Source organism: Megachile rotundata, chromosome 14 (assembly GCF_050947335.1).
Source record: "Megachile rotundata isolate GNS110a chromosome 14, iyMegRotu1, whole genome shotgun sequence".
NCBI lineage: Eukaryota > Metazoa > Arthropoda > Insecta > Hymenoptera > Megachilidae > Megachile > Megachile rotundata.
Genome location: NC_134996.1, coordinates 11,659,620 through 11,676,936, shown reverse-complemented (window position 1 = coordinate 11,676,936; position 17,317 = coordinate 11,659,620). Strand labels below are relative to the sequence as shown.

At 36.5% G+C, this 17,317-nt stretch overlaps 2 protein-coding genes across 19 annotated transcripts in view; one reads left to right on the top strand and one right to left on the bottom strand.

Moving 5' to 3' along the window:
* The first annotated feature begins 460 nt into the window (after nucleotides 1-460).
* Klc (kinesin light chain) lies at nucleotides 461-13,205 on the top strand. 7 transcript variants are annotated; one of them, XM_012294114.2, is made up of 9 exons: nucleotides 461-854; nucleotides 966-1,065; nucleotides 5,412-5,778; nucleotides 5,855-6,020; nucleotides 6,258-6,973; nucleotides 7,051-7,254; nucleotides 7,581-7,700; nucleotides 7,854-10,084; nucleotides 10,619-13,205. In XM_012294114.2, exons 2-8 carry the CDS (start codon nucleotides 1,049-1,051, stop codon nucleotides 7,977-7,979), a joined length of 1,716 nt encoding a protein of 571 aa, XP_012149504.1. In that variant the 5' UTR covers nucleotides 461-854; nucleotides 966-1,048; the 3' UTR covers nucleotides 7,980-10,084; nucleotides 10,619-13,205. The 7 variants fall into 7 exon arrangements, with proteins under 7 accessions (XP_012149504.1, XP_012149499.1, XP_012149488.1 ...); XM_012294109.2 differs by lacking the exons at nucleotides 461-854; nucleotides 966-1,065 and adding an exon at nucleotides 3,594-3,666 and having other exon boundaries at nucleotides 5,855-6,014; XM_012294098.2 differs by lacking the exons at nucleotides 461-854; nucleotides 966-1,065 and adding an exon at nucleotides 3,594-3,666 and having other exon boundaries at nucleotides 7,584-7,700.
* Nucleotides 13,206-13,654: 449 nt separating this feature from the next.
* The window catches only part of spri (Src homology 2 domain-containing protein sprint), a 225,163-nt gene continuing 221,500 nt past the window's right edge, over nucleotides 13,655-17,317 (bottom strand). For all 12 annotated transcript variants that reach the window (XM_012294180.2, XM_012294189.2, XM_076539432.1 and 9 more), the window contains 2 exons: nucleotides 16,587-16,779; nucleotides 13,655-15,887 (listed from right to left, as the gene is read on the bottom strand). In XM_012294180.2, the coding sequence (XP_012149570.1) occupies nucleotides 15,784-15,887; nucleotides 16,587-16,779 (297 nt within the window). In that variant the 3' untranslated portion in view covers nucleotides 13,655-15,783. The remainder of the gene's footprint in view (nucleotides 15,888-16,586; nucleotides 16,780-17,317) is intronic.

Genomic DNA, 17,317 nt, shown 5'->3' with positions numbered 1-17,317 from the left:
AAAATTTAGACATTAAAAAATGATTAGATTCTCAAAAGAATTTATAATGTCTAGAATTTCATGTTGCCGGTTCGAGGCAATATAACGAGTCTACTGCATCTGTACGGTGTCTTCATCAACGCAGTTGTCAATAATTAATTTATACGTCTCATCTGAAACAAAAAGCTAATACTTCAAAAATAGGTGTTACTCTTCGGTTAGTCATCATTATTTGCATTGTCGTGTTTCTTTTCATTGATGATTCATGTTAAAAAGTGCCGCGTTTACTTTCTACAAAATTGCATTCGTATGGCTTCAATATTGAAATATTTGCAATATAAAATTTAAAGTAATAACTTAACTAATTAACCTAACTGACTGGTACAATCATTCGAAATAGAATATATTTAAATTTCATTGTTTTGAATGTAAAAATTGTTTCATAAAAACAGGCCTTATAGAAAATTCCGGTGCTTGGCGCTGCAGTCGCAACGGAGTCGCTAGAGTCGCGTTTTTACGATCGGCTGACGGTCGTTTCAACATTCTGAACATTTTGTTACAATTTTCTTATTCCGAGTAACACATTTTTCATCCGTACTCGATTTTACAAAAGTCCATGGTATCACAACAGTGAGAACCATATTTAGTGTTCGTTTATTCGACGTTTAAGTCGCAAAATATGTGGTTATTGTACTTTTATTAATTTTCACGGTTATCGCCATCTTAGTCTGTCATCAAACCTTTCGAACCAAAATTTCAGTGTTTCTTAATTTACAGTTGACTGTGTTTTACAAGACTATTTTCTCACGAAAAAACAATAAATTATTCTTTCGTATCGTGAAGAACATTGCACAGTGAATTCGCAACCGTGATCGGTGAGTGCAATTCACTTTTTCCAACGTTATCGCTAACACAAAGCCGAATGGTTTATTGGAATATTAAAACGCGTCAAATGTACTTGTTCATTACAAAAAAGATTCTCTTAGGTTCGTCTTCGACGTGTACATCGAGGCACCCTGCACTTCTTTAGGGAAGTGGGATGTTACACTGAAGAGTGGAGGATTCCTCCATGGACCGTTCTCAAGAGTAAGTTAAGTCGTTTTTATATTGCTGTAAATAATTTTTTTCTCTTTATACACGCACGAACTTAAAACGCATTTGCACGAGACCGAATTGCCACGCCTTGGGCAACTAGTTATTAACCGGAAGTAAATTATCTTAATTCGTTTCTGAAAGATTTTGCGGAACCAACGACCATGACGACGATGGTGATGGTAATTATCCTTATTCTAGTGCATTTAGAAAGGAGCGCGTTTCATCAAATTTTCACTAATTTACTAATTGAATGCTCCTACGAATAAAAAAAGGTTTCACTGTGTCAGCGATATTATGTATTTTGTACGCGTTACATAAATGTACACCGATAAGCGAGGGTTAACCGCAAATTGTCAGATAAGTGAAGTGCTGTTCAGAAGTCAGCATATTGGTTTTAAGAAACACAGTTTATCTTCTCGTATTAACATTTTCAACTATTTGCTTCGTTTCTTAATTTATTCTCTCCAATAAGGAGACAAAGGAGCCGTAAGTAACTGTTTATTAATGAACATGGACTTGAAATTTCTAACCTTAATCGTACATCAAAGTCACAAAGGAGTTGCAACAAGGTGTTTATTAAGTTATTTAAAGAACCAGCATAAAGTTCCGAACCGAACGGACACTGATCTATAAACTGTTACCACAATTTACTATATATAAACGAAACATGAAACGAATATGTGATTGTTATATGATACGAATCTTAATCAGTGTTCAACGTTCACTAATATGGATCTTCAATTGTCTCGCGTTGTGACTGAAAATTTCGTTGCACCTGACGCTGTCATTGACCCCATTCCGCTTTCGAAAATTCCATTTACATTCTTAATTAATACTTTAGAAAATTCTGAATAAATTAGTAATAATTTCTTGCTACTAAAAATGCTTTACGATCGTATTAAACGTCTGTATGTGCATCCGTGTTTATTCAATTCCATGGTATATGTTCACACGTGTTTTTGTCAGACATCCAATATCGATTCGTGCGACGTACATATGTGTTATTTAGATTACTTTGTCTTTATGTTAACTGTAATAAATACTCTTCTCTCGAAGCTATACACTTTATTAAACTTCCTTAATTTCTTTGCGATTCAAATAAAACAAGCATGTATTAAAATTGAGAAAGCAGTTTTTTTGCGATGTTATGCGCGCAGTTATATGTATAATACTCAGGGGTGGCATCAACGTTTACGGGGCCCCGTATCAAAATTATTTAATACTTAAACATTTATGGAAAAAATAGATTTATGTCTACAATAGATTTTCGTTATATCGAGGTTAAGAATAGAAAACTTTTAAATTGGAAATAGGCTGACAAGTTTTCATGTCATGATGATTTATTTGGAATACGATTTTAGATTCGACTTGTGTAGTAATATGAGAGCACATGGCGATACATCACGAGGAAATTCGACGCGTTGCAATTTTTTTAGATTTGTCGTAACAATTGTGAATTGGTTAGGGGGTCTTTAGAATGTTGTGAGCACTCTTTGAGCCAGCCCTGAGTACTTCTCTACGAATGGGCGCACATGGTACAGCACTTCCAATGTTCTGTCGTCATGCCGTGAGTCATCAGCTACCAGTCTCTATTCCCCCTTTAAAAGATTGCGAAAACGGTCTATGCACGCTTTTCGCCTTCCTAAAACGTTCCACAAAGTCACGAGATGCGAACGAATTAATTGGTTCAAAAATAAGTAACGATTGACCTGTTAGCTTTAATAACATTATTGATAGCACCGTTATTTATCGATAACGTATCAACCCCTTTAAGTCACGCATTTCTGATCCACGAACTAAGTGTCATGCACGCGTTACCCTCTTCTTAAGAGCCCCATTCATCGCACCCTTACGCACCCTCTGGTTATTCCACTGACCGACTAACACTTATTTGCGTATGACGTGTGGCACGAAAGTTTATGGAGAAAGTATCAATTCAGGGTCGCATTCACCCCAAAAAATTTTAACCCTATCGACCTCGGAAGTTGGAAACTTTTGAACTTCAGAATTTAAGATCTTAGTTCCTGAACTTAGGGAGTTTGAAATTTCATAGACTTTGAAATTTTAGAAAGTGAATACAGTGGAAAATACCCCCACCCTTGCTCTAAACACGTGCTTATGTCTCGTAATGGTTAATTCACTCCCGATTTCGTCTACTTGCTATACACGTAGATATTTCGTGTGTATAGTAACCCCCGATAAAATCGGCGCCTGCGCAATCATTCGATCCCTTCCACCCCCTCTTATGCCTCGGTCTTTCGTGGACAGGGTGCGAAGCCAAACGTTTAACCCTCAGTAAAGAATTAAACGCGATTCCGTGAGGTGCCCCTTTGCTAATCGCCAATGCGGGACACACTGTAGTGTACATATGTATAGACTCTATTTTTCTACGAATACTGGATAAATGTCTTTTTTACGAGAAATTCGATCGACTGAGAGTGACAATATTGCGACTGTCCGCGAAGAAACCTTAACCAGATCGATATAGTAGAGAGTTAAATTTTTTTTGTACGGTTTAGGTAGGTTCAACAGAGTCCAACGTTACCGATGGGTAGAACAAATAATGTCAAAAACGCTGAACGCTTATAGAATGTGAGTAGCTTCCCCTACTTACGAGTATAACCCATTTTGATCGTTATCTCCTCATTTTTTTTCCTTTTAATACGAACAACGTTTGACTGAGCATTGCTGTTTTTACGTAAACATACCAAGCTCTAATTGCCGTGCACTTTCATTAGAAACTTCACCCACAGTTCTTCCATATTCTTTTTCCAGCGAAACGTGTCATCGAAGCGACTGCATGCACCAAACGGATACCGCAATGCGCGAAAAAAAAATCGTTCGCATTATTTTAGCGTCTATCAGCTGTGAAACACTTTCACTGCTGATATGCAGGTTCTGAAATCGATGAGAAATTGTACTCGCCACACTTTTAGATCGCCGGAAAGATTTTTGTTCGCTCTTCGGACGTCAATGTCGAAATATGAGCATGCTTGTTAAACGATGTCGTTTCGGGCGGAGGTCAAGGCTCCTCCAAGGACGATTGTCGAGGTCAAGGTTTACAGGTGCAGAACCCTGAAATCCTGACCTCGCCTGACAGCGTCAATAGTTCCTCCGTATACCGCAAGTACAACTTCCGGTCGCGTTTTATCGATTGCGCTAACGTCGCATTTTTTTTATCCTGAAAATTTCACTCGTCCTTCAAGGCGTTTCCACGTTCTCAAATTTCCAAATACTGCAACTTTCAAACTTTCGAGTTTCTAAATTTTCAAATTCCACAATTCTTAAAATTTTCTTGTTTCCCAAATTCTTAAATTAAAAAATTTCTAAATCCACATATTCTTCAATTTTTAAATTCTCGAATTCGCAAAACCCTAAAGTTCCATTCCCTAAATGTCAAAATTTCCAAATACGTGATTTTTCAGGGTTTCAGATTTTTGATTTCTCAAATTTCTAAATCTTTAAATTTCCAAAGCCGAAATTTGCAGTTCTAGAAATTTCATCGTACCTATATACGTTCCGTCACATAAAAGAACATGCCATGATGATTACGCTTGCGCGGAACTATCGAGCCATTGATTCGTCTATGTTCAACGCGGTGCAGACATGGGGTAAATTCCTCCTCAAAACGCATTCATTTCCAGCCGATTTCTCTGCGTCTCGTTATCGTCGGTCGATCTTTCGTCGTGCGTGAATGTTTCTCTAATTAAATTGAGTCGTCAACGGATCGTATTATAACCTTACTTTTCTTTGTGAAAATTCATCTCATAATCTCGGGAAACCGCTTGGTTGCGCTTGCGCGTACATATTGTACTATTGATTTCTGTGGATTTAACGCGGCCCTGACATGGGGTAAGTTTCTATTCGAACTAATTTCATGATAATCATCCTAAACATAAAAAGTTGGGTGGTTATGACTGATTGATTACATTATGAATACTCTATGTTTATGTAAAAACAGAGTTAGCGTGATCGACGTAAATCTGAAAACGTTTTAGTGCCGGATACGTTCTGCTTGCCTCGACTGAAATACTTCACGATGCCTATTTTTGATTGCGGTTAATTATTGGCGCGTAAAGCAAGTCGTTCCAAATACCGCTTACCTCTGTTTTACTTTTTTTTCTTTGTATCTTTTGTATTGGTTGCGATCGTAGATTATACAAACGCCTCATCGTCGTCCTGACTACTGTTTCATTTTTGAATTTTTGAAAATAAGTAGAAAATGTATTGGATGTAATATACGCATAAATTAATTATTCATTTAACACAATAAGTCAATGTTAAATGAAGTTCAATTTGTGTTAATTGTCATTACATGTTAGTTTTTCTGCTTCCAGCAAGAAAATAGAAACCATTGGTAGAATGACGGCCATGACACAGGAAGAAATTGTGGCTGGTGCCAGGACGGTTGCCCAAGGATTGGAAGCCCTTCATTTGGAACATGGAGGGCTTCTACAAGGACTGCAGTCGCAGGATACACCAGTTGCAAGGGATAAAGCCAGTTTGCTATCGAAGAACATTGAGATGATAGAACTGGGTCTTGGTGAGGCTTACATTATGATAGAACTTGTCAACCACCTACAAACGGTAGAGGCTGAAAAACAAAAGCTTAGGACCCAAGTTAAAAGGCTATGTCAGGAAAATGCTTGGTTAAGGGATGAGTTGGCTGGAACTCAGCAAAAATTACAAGCCAGTGAGCAAGCAGTATGTAAATCAAAGTTCTAATGTTATATTGCGTTAAAAAAAAGTGTAAAGGCTAAAACATTTATCATTTTGTTAGGCAGTCAAATTAGAAGTAGATAAGCAACATTTACAATATATGGCAAGTCTGAAACAGTATGATGCAGATTCATCTGCTGATGATGAAAATGCTAAAGACAGACCAAAAGCTGATCCTGTAGTTGATTTGTTCCCTGATGACGACGCGGACGACCGAAATAGTAAGTGTATGTTCACTTTTCATTTCTACTATCAAGCACATCTTGATGCTTGAATTGCCCTTAAGTTTGTGTGAACGATACAAAGAAATTTTACCAAAGTTTCTTCATCATTTCAAATTGCCTTAATGACGGCATTAAATTCGATACTCTGTTGGAATGTTAAAGAGGTTGTAAGATTTCTCATTCACACGGACTTAAGCTACTGATAAGAGTCATGTTTTTAATGTTCCGCTTTTATTACAGCGATATTGCCGACACCACCATCACAGTTAGCACAACAAGTGAATGCCGGGTATGAAATACCTGCACGCTTACGTACGCTGCACAATTTGGTTATACAGTACGCGAGTCAAGGCCGTTATGAAGTAGCTGTACCTCTATGCAAGCAGGCATTAGAGGATCTGGAGAAGACATCTGGACACGATCACCCTGATGTCGCAACTATGTTGAATATCCTCGCTTTAGTATACAGAGATCAAAATAAATATAAAGAGGCGGCGAATCTATTGAACGATGCGTTGGCCATTCGCGAAAAGACGCTCGGAGAAAATCACCCTGCCGTTGCCGCGACATTAAACAATTTAGCCGTTTTGTATGGCAAACGAGGCAAATACAAAGAGGCTGAGCCGTTGTGTAAACGAGCCCTCGATATTCGAGAAAAAGTTCTGGGTCGTGATCACCCGGACGTTGCAAAGCAACTGAATAATCTCGCGTTACTCTGTCAGAACCAGGGTAAATACGATGAAGTAGAACGTTATTATCAACGAGCGCACGAAATTTACGAAACCAAACTAGGCCTAGATGATCCTAATGTCGCGAAAACGAAAAACAACTTAGCGTCGTGTTATCTGAAACAAGGCAAATACAAAGATGCAGAAGTTTTGTATAAACAAATACTAACTAGAGCACACGAGAAAGAATTTGGTGCTATTTGTAGCGATAATAAACCAATTTGGCAGGTGAGCGTACTTCTGTTTACTGGAAAATGCTTCTAGTTGCTTTTAGAACGAGTTATACGATCAGAAATCGATTTTAGGTCGCGGAAGAAAGGGAAGAAAATAAACATAGGAATAAAGAGAATACCCCATATGGAGAGTATGGGGGCTGGCATAAAGCTGCTAAGGTAGATTCACCTACAGTCACAACTACTTTAAAAAACCTTGCTGCGTTATACCGAAGACAAGGAAAATATGAGGCGGCGGAAACTTTGGAGGATTGTGCTATGAGGTCACGAAGAGAGGTAAGTTATTTTATTAAGTTTTATTGTATCCGCACGTGGGACCGTGATACATTTCCATTTATTCTATAAATCACATCTCCAAGTCTTTGAATTTCTCAGGTTGTTTAATTTACAAGTTCATAAATTACAAAATTTAAAAGTGGGTTTGACCAACAACCCTTACTATAGTTAGTACAGTAGAAGAATAAATTTTATCCAAATTTTAAATGTAACTAGTTGAATACCTTTCTGTTAAAATATCCTAGTAGATGTAAATTGAATCAGTGAAGACAGCATAGTCAAAAAGACTGTACGCATTTGTTAATTAAGTTGCGTTTTTTTTGAAGCAGACATTGGACTTCGTGAAACAGGGAAAGGTGGCGCAGATTTTAGGAGAAGAAAAAGGACCGACAAGGCGCGGTTCGCGATCCAGTTTAGCCAACAGTGAACACGAGCAACACGACGAGGTAAGTTGTGTCGAGAAATAAATAAATTATTAGTCGCACTGCATGTTGTAGCACACGATTAGTCGTCTACTATCCTTTTCTTCTTTCTTTTTGTTCTTTTTTCGTTATCCGGCCCGTTCTGACGAATATTGGCGATACAACACACAATCACAGGGCTCGCTGCCGCTGGTACAAAGGGCGCTACATGAAGGACAGTCTGGCCACCACGACGCTAGTCCTAACAAACCCGGTTTTAAAAACAAGATCTTTCAAGCTTTCGGGATTCACTCTTCCACGTAGGATATTCGTCTGTAGCGTTACCTGTCGTTCAATTATGCTCGATCACACAAACAACGACTTTCAGTCGCGTCGCTGAAAGTTTTGTGCCGTTAGGACGAGAGAGAATATTTAAAGAAGTACGCATGTTTGAGAGAACATTACGTTTAGGTATTTGTTTTAAAATTTCATAATGGTGTAACCCAAACCGCTGAGGAACGTTACGATCGTGCGAGAATGTCCTTAAAAGATTCCTCTAAAGTGCAAGCATTTATTAGGGACGTATAGTTGGACGTAGGAGTGGGCCTTCGGCAATTTTTGGGCATTCGATAGTTTCCGGCAGCCGGTGTTTCCGATGATACGACGAAAGCACATTACTGCACATTCTTTTATTACATTTACAAGTATTTCGATAACCGTTTGTTGCTACTTCCATTACCCTTTTTGGACAAGTATTGCGTAGAAAAGTACAGCCTTTACAAATCACTTCCACTTGTAAGCCATGATAATAATGCTCCTTTAATTTCGTTGTTCCCTTTTGTTTCGTCTTGTTTTTGAAAGACCATGGATCTGTATTTTTAAATGTTAATCCAAATTCAATGGAGGTGCTTTCTATGAAGCATTTTTATTTTTCACGTTGCATTATTTGTAATATTTAACTATTGAAACTTTTTACGCTTGTATCATACACAATCATGTTAACGAGCAGATAGAATAAAAAATGCTTCCAGAAATAGTTATTTTCTTAAAGAAACTATATAGTTATTGTTTCACGTGTTCTTCTTGGCTTGACAGAAAGATACCGCGATGTAAATGAATTGAATGGACATTTATAAATTCAAATATCGTTTTTTTATATTGGAGTTATTTTTCGTAAGCCAAAACACACGATGAAACTGCGCACACGAAATTATATGTAGCCAATTTTAGCAACAGCTTTGCTTAACTATATAGTTCAGTATAGATTTGCAAAGATGACAGTTTAAGATAATCGATGTGCAGAGAAAATTAATAACGCTATAATTACGGTTTAATACTTGACAAACATTAATATTCTCTGTGTAAGAGGTTTTTACGATAATCTTGTGTACAGTTTACTTTGATTTTTAACAAATGTGCAGTCTTCTTCTAGCTTGAGATGACTCGTCGTCGGTTTTACATTCGCCTATTTAACAATGTGTTTTAATTTACATTCTTTTAAACGAAAGTTTTCTCACTTAGGGTTACATTGATTGTGTCCTACTTTTTAATACAGGTGTGAGGTGTCTCGAAGCTCATGTAATATTCAAATTCTTCCCTTGAAAGTATTATGTATTTTTTAAGAAATGGATGCAACTCGTGCAATTCATTATGTTATATATTTATACGCATATAATATATTATATATTCTTAAACGATTCTCATTTGTGCGACAAATGAATGAAAAGCTGTGTTGCGGATCTATTTTGACAGATCTCAAGAGCGTAAGAAGGGTAATTTTATTCATTCGGGGCACCTTGTATCACTTTCTTTTTTCATCTTTTATACATTACGAATAGACTGCGAATATTTGTACATTTATAACGTATCTAAGTATGCAAAGAAATCATGTAAACTTTGTAGACTTCAGTATATCATAAATGCATAAATATCCGCGATCATCGAACTCCTATTTAGATAATGAAATTGTTACATTACATTCAATTCTACGTTGTAATGAAACTGCAATCGGTAATTGTGAACTGGATTATTTAATATAAGTAGTGCCTTGAGACTTTAACTGAGAGCGAACAAATAAATTATTTTCTAACTGTATAAGATTCTAGTTGTTATTCCGCTCGTGATGTTACGTGACCCTTGTGGAATTAATATTCAGTGTCCGTTTGTTCTTTTTTCTTTTGTTATCGTCAGTTAGGCCTCTTTTGTATAAAACGAATGTGTATAACACAGGTTTGCATCATTAATTTTCCTCGCACGCATTTGTGTTTTTTAACCACCATTGTTACCAGTCGTTTTTCGATATCTGCGTTGTCGTTTTGTTTCGCTTTGATTTGAGTACTCTGCGGGCCGGGACTTAGATAAAGGATGTCACCGGAGTACAATCTCGTCTGGACAACATACGGGACAGAAATGACCGATTTCTGGAGCAGGTGCGTATTCGTAGATTTGTAGAACATTTTACTTTATTTTTCAATGTTTTATGTTAATGCACAGAGGAATCTATTTTTATTTTTTGTTCCCATCCACCATATACATTGTCTTACACTTCCCTTTTTTTTCATTTTTAGATATTGTCAGAGCACAGACCTTTTTTGTAGCATAACAAGTATCATTGAAGTTATCGTTCCAGTTAATTACTGCTCACTCATTGTGAATCGTACCTAACATGTCTAACATAACTTGTACATACTTGAATATGTCCTTGCGAGCAGTAATTATTCTCTCTAAATGTTACATTGTTATTCGATTAAGTTTTTGCCTGCAATAATATGAAGACAAAGTTAACGTCACTTTTTTTTTCAGCTTTTGTAACATTTATCAGCAGTTTGTTCTGATCCTGTGTCTTCAATATTCTTAGCTACTTTCAAATGCAAAAGAATTGGTAAAACAAATTAGATTGAAGGCACACGATCATTGATGTTGCTGGAAAGATCTCTCTAGAAAGTCTTTTCCTTTTGTTTCAGGACAATGTTTCATTCACTCGCAATAAAGGATACTATGTAAGAGATATGTAACGGGGAACGATAAGTTTGGATGATAAAAAGGGCTCTGCATTGTTTGCGTAAAACATTGTCTGATGTCCATTCTGTTTGGATCGTTTAACCGTGTACAGCACATTCCAGCTGCTTTTCTTCTCAATCAGGCGTAACGTTAACGAAGTGCTCACGTTGCTCGTTTCAACGCGGGAACCCAATCACGACTAGCAACTGAATTTGGAAACAGGAAAGAAGGCATATCGCTCCACTCTGCTTGGGAACGTGAATCAAAATCCGAGGGCAGGAGATCTATACAATTACACTGCAGAAAGTTACATTGACCTAACCATAAAAATCAGGATGTATTCAATCACTGTTCTCCGTGTTGTACAGAGAGCGATAAACAAACAAAAGTTTCTTCAAACAGGCGTCCATTTTGCATACACATATCTTTCTTTTTCGTTGAGCATACCATAGTTCAAACGACGCGACAACGTGTAATCATTCCACGAGTTCTAGCTTTTTGGTCGATTATTCAAAAACAAGATGATTTACATATAACTTAAGGAATGTTTGTATGTCGCTTAGCATTACATGTACTCTTACACAGTGATGGGCAAACTATGCCTGCGAGGAGGTGTCACGCACATCAATGCAGTACGTACTGTGCACGTCCGTGCCCGTGAGGCTCCGGCGGGCACCTGATCTGCCCATCGCTGCTCTTACATACCATGCATGTTAGGATTATGCGAAATTATCATCGTCATACTCAAGAATAAACAAGTGTAACGCGCCAGGGGAGAATCGCGTTTTCTCTTTTTCATTCTTGTTCCGTCTGGAGTCCAATAATACAAAGTAAAATGGCGCGTGTAGTGGAAAGAGTTAATCTGCCGGCGACGTTGATTTCTTTGTCCTATTTATAATCGTACACATAACAAAAAGGAAAGAATACTTATATAATATACTATATAATATACTTATGTATTCGCAATATTTAATTTATTCTATGCGTTCTATTCGTCGCAATTAAGATATTAAGCATGACGCATATTTGTATTATAGTTACCGCGATAAATTATTTCGTTTCTGCGGAAACTTTCGTTTCTGTTTTTATTCGTTTTCTAATCCCGTCGGGACGCGAAACAAGGATTCCTTTTATATCCGCGTTTATGTAAATCCTGAAACGTATGCTTTAAAGCCAAGGATCATTGTAACCGGCTGTGAATGTGAACTATTTAAACAGTCTGAAAATTGCGTTCGATTTTTAACAGTAGCTACGACAATACAGAAATGATGATCGTTTGAATTAGCCGAGTCCTACATCTGAGTTCTACCTGCTAGAATCTCGGGTTTTTACGCGTTGTACAACTCTTTCATTGTAACATTGTGTAATGAGTCACATTTGAAGCCATTATAGCGAGGCTATAGTTTGTTACGTAATAAATGAATAGAACTTTTATGAAGCTTCTAAATTATTGTCATGAATTGCTGGAAGAAATAATTATACTTATGGAGGCTTTTGAAAGGAAGGGCTTCTTTGAAGGATCTTTAAGTTATTGAATTTCATCATTTCTAAACTAAATCTGAAAATTTAGATCAACAGAAGCCTACAACGCCATTCTATAGTTGCTTCCATAATTCAGAAGGGGCAACTATAGCTGTTAGAGTAGACTCGATCTTAACAACGAAAAATTAAACAATAGTTATTAAACAATGCTAATCGCTTAATAAAATAATTCTCAAGTTCTATTCGCATGCAAGACTCGTTAAAAATTCAAAGTTTCGAAAGAAATTGGACTGGTCTAGTTCAAATTTTAGAATTGCACCCGGGTCACGGATGTACGATTATCATTTTACAGTCGTAGCGACGATAGCTCGTTTTCATTCTGCGTAATTATTTAAGCAGCACTTCATTTTCTCATCGTTTGATCCTGCGTTCATTTAGAAATCGTAGAAATTCTCATCCGATCATCCTTTTTTACACTTGTCATACTTTTCGTGTGCTGTTATCTTGGAAAATGAATCATGCATTTATTGATACGCATATTCTGCGCCTGAGAGCTTGAAGGCCTAGAAAATATCAGCTTTCGCTTGAGATAACTCAAGCTTTGTTGGCTTTTTGTAATATTTTAATCGCTTGTATAAGTTGAACTTGTTTTCTTTTTGTATAGAATACGCACCACATTTTTTCTGCTAGGGTAAATATTTATTGAGAGGTGATCATTTTGTTTCACCTTGCATCGCTGTTTAAGCTGCGATTATGTAATTTTTAATATCTTTTTACTATTTATATTAGATGTTTTTGTTAGCTTATTTTTCTTGGGATTATGTAGCTCTTTGAGAAGATTTATTTTAAGAAGTTGAAAGGGAATAGATGATCTACTATTTTATACTTGAAATAGATGTGATACAGTATTAAGATAAGGTTTTAGTGTCCATTCACCGTCGAAAGTAGTTGTTGCTTTATTCTATAGAACAACAAAACTTTTGAGGTATTGCAGCTCTCAGGTGCAAGTACTGTAATTTAAATAATATGTAAGTTTTGATTTATAATAAATATTTCCACTTGGTAAGATTTATTCGTCTGCTCCCTCGCGTAGCATGGTTTCCAAACAAATTGTACTTGAATTTTCGAATTTTAATTAAAACATTGTTGCTGAAATACCTCCATTGAATATCCTTAGTTCTCATCATTTCTATTAGCGTCCTTTTTTCTTTGCTACGTCCAGATATCAGAGTTCACCCACCTTAGAGACCCTAAGCTGATAAGATTGGCCCCATTGTCTATAAAATTACTCGAAAAAAACCGTTGCTATAATTATCAGCAGTCTGTGTATCAATGACGTGTCATCTCGATTGCCAGACGACAAATGCGCTTCCATATTAAAAGAAAAATATAACTCTTAGTACAATCATTTCCTTCCATTATCGCTAAAAAAAAAAGAGAAACTTGCAGCGTACGAAATTTTTTTATTCCAATATAACATCACGTACCATAATTAGCATTGTTATTGTTCCATTCACTTCGAATTATAGAAAAGTTTTTATTGAGCATAGTGTTACACGTTACAATAGTAATAATAATAATAATAAAGGTGAGAGAGTAATGATAATCAATGATATTTACCTTTCTTCTGTTTTAACAAATAAAACTATCACGAAGTTACGCTTACAGAGAGAGAAAAAGAGAGAGTGTGAGAGAAAGAGGAAAAAACGAGAAAAGAATAATTCTTTCTTGAACTCCTCTTGATTTGTATCGGCTTTGACTAGCATAATTAGAAGCATATTAACGTGTTCACGATTAACCGTAATCAATTAAGGGAGGGTCGAAAAGCACGTTTAAATGCGCCAAGGGGTAATTACTAATTACAGTTACAAAAAGGAAGAAAACGCTTCGTAAAATAAATTAGGTATCAAGGAGAAATGTACATTTATAAATCGCTATAATAACATTATTATTGTTACACGTATTCGAGGGGGGCTACGTCGTGTTTCAGACCAATATATATATAAAAACGATGCAAGGCTGATTTGTACGAGTTTTTTTTTATTTCAGTAATAAAATATTCGCTCCACGTCTGCACATTTTTCTCCGCGTCCGCTTTCAGAAACGAAGGAATAGAAAAGTGAATAGAAAACAGGGAAAGAAGGGTAACATAGAATCGCTAGGTGAAAAAGTTCGTTTCTGAGAGACAGTTACACAGCCTTCGTAAAATCGGTGAGCAAATCAGCCTGGCAGATTTTCACGGGAAAGTGTAAAAAAAGATAAGGGAAGAAGCGACACGCGCGAAAAATTCAAATTCGACAGATAGTAAAATATGTGTACAACTTCCCAATAAATATGCGACGTCCGTCTATAAAGTACAGAAGATTGCTTATCCATTAATCCGCCAACTCGTTGAGAAAGTACTTAAAATAGAGTCTAAACTAGCCTTTCGTGCTCCTAAGTCTAATTTAATTTGTATCAAGGAGTCCCCTACAGTTTTCATTTTTTTCTCCTCTTACTTGGTTACAATTTAGGCTTGAGCTACCTGCACAGCAAGCGTTTACTTGACTCTGTTATTTTTGTTGGATATGAATCTTTTATTTGGTGGACAAAATTTATTTCAGGAGAAGAATTGATTCAGAGAAGTTTTTATTTAATTTTTAGGGAGGTTAGATTTTTTGTAACATAAGTAGGACTTAAGAACTTGCAAATATAAAAGGTTAGAAGCTTTAGGAAATCTTCAAATAATTCAATAATTAACAAAATAATTGTCTAAAAGTTAAAAAGTGAATCTTACATCTTCCAATTGAATTTCACCCACAAAAGAAAATATTCACAACCCACAGAGACACATAAACCCTTCCTATGGGCTTCATCCCATAAAAAACGTACAATGATTTCTCGTAAATTGGTATTCGAGTTCGAAGAACGTCCACAATCTTATCGCAAAAATTTTGAAGACAGACTTCGACTCGAGTACCAACGCTCCAACTTGATTAAAAAGTTTGAGGAGCCTTACGAAATATCGAATACTGAGTAATACATGATCCGTTCTTTTAATCGTTAACATCGATCGCGAAGTACAAGCGGTCAGACTAACAAAAATTTGTTCGAGCTCGATTTTGAACGCCAACAGAACGAGCTATATCTAGCACCTGCTCGCTAGAGCAAATTAAATCCGACTGAATATTAATTGCCTGATTGTATACCGCCGTTGGCTCGACCGTCTTTAGCTGCGTTCAAAATAAATTTCGAGAACCTATCCTCAACATTGCACTGTTGCATTGCACTACATTGTCTTCGAACTCGCTTTTCAAAAACTTCGATCAAAAATAATATTTGTTTAGATCGCAGCTAGAGGGGTCTTTTTTATCTGCTACAAATTGTATACCCGATGAATGATGCCAGATATGTGATGCGTTTTGCGAACGAGAAAAAATGAACGATTAACGCTTAGATTAAGCTTTGGTCGCTTTTAAATGCTCGGATTGTCTCCGATTCGATTCGTGACTCTTTTATACGTTCAGAAAAGCTGTCCATCCAGCTGGCAGTGTTCTACGAGCTAATCGTCCAAAGTTTGAGATTGGAATTTCGATAGCTATGAGTGAAAAGAAACCAGGGATTAATCGGTGCCTTGGATTATCCGAACCGTAGACAGGACCTGCTTTTAAGAGCTGGTTTTCGGCCAGGCTATCTTCGCGTCGATTCGCTTGTAGGCGAAAAGGCAGTGAGAGAGCTCTTGTGGACACTCGTGGTCGCCCAGTAAGGTTTCTGAAATTATACAGATCACAGTTTTTATTTATAGCACTTTTGTAGGATGGTGTGTTGGTCAAAACTAGGATTTTTTGTTGGGAGGTAGGATACTTGGTTTAGTGAGAAGGTTAGAGGGACCTGTGGTGGTATGGTCAAGTAGGTTTTGGGAATTTTAGGGATTTGGGAGTTTAGGGATTTGGGAGTTTAGGAATTTGGAACTCTTGAAATTTGAGAACTTAGAAATTTGGAAATTTGAGAATTTGGGTTTTGAGAAATTGGGAGTTTTGGAACTTCAGGATGTGGGAAATTGAGTATTTAAGGATTTGGAGGTTTAGGAATCTGAGGTTTAGGAAATTGGGTATTTAGGAATTTAGGGATTTAGGAAATTGTGTATTTAGGGACTTGGGGATGTGGGAAATTGTGCATTTAGGGATTTGGGGGTTTAGGAATCTATAGTTTAGGAAATTGAGTATTTAGGAACTTGGAAATTTAGGGATTTGAAGATCTAAGAAATTGGTAGGTTAGAAATCTAAGACCTGAATCTCAAGAATTTAGAAGTACACTAATTAAACAATTATGAAATTTGGTAAGTAGAGTCTTCACAAATCTGACAACCAGGGAACATAAAATAATTCAAACCAATAAATTCAGAAATCTAAAACTTGAAAGTGTAATGAACTCAAGTTCACCTAGACCACAAATAAAATAATTATTCACCTTCTCCTTGGACCAACTTGAACAGACCATAGTCCTGAGGATTGGTGCACCTTATTTTATGCGCAAGGATGCGACAAATTTCTCTGGTGTTCATATTTGGTCGCACAGGCAACGTTCTGGTGTTCAGGGATCCATGAAGTTCATCTGGTACTAAGATCCGTAGTACGGATGAACAGTCTGGTGTTCCACAACCCTGAAATTAAATTACATTTCATTCACAACCCTTCCACTTTAAAACATTCTTTCAAAGTATATAGTTGACTATTAGCTATTTTGTATTTCTAACAGTAAAGCTTCATGTAGTATCTTTTGCTAGACTTCAAGCTTTAAGTAGCACTGAAATGCTTTTTTGTAATCCATCAAAATGCTTCATATGTATTCTAGTTAATAGTTACATTCTTTAATAGGTTACTCTTTTTATAATTAGCTTTATAATCAGTTTACATTCAGATAATTAATGAAGTTTATGTAGTTTCTTTTGGTCTTTAATCTTTGGTGTAACTTTAATGTCATCAAACAGTGCCTCATCTTTGTCTTCTAATAGATTTTACATAACTACAACCAAAATATTTCTCCAACTTCTACCATAAATTCACAAAAGCTCTACAAACAGGTAAAGTAACAGTCTTGATACAAGGCCTAACAAATTACAAAGGTAAATTACACACATTTTAATATTACAAAAAGAGTAACTCTAAAGAAACGTCTTCCTGATGCTTCAGATATCACGC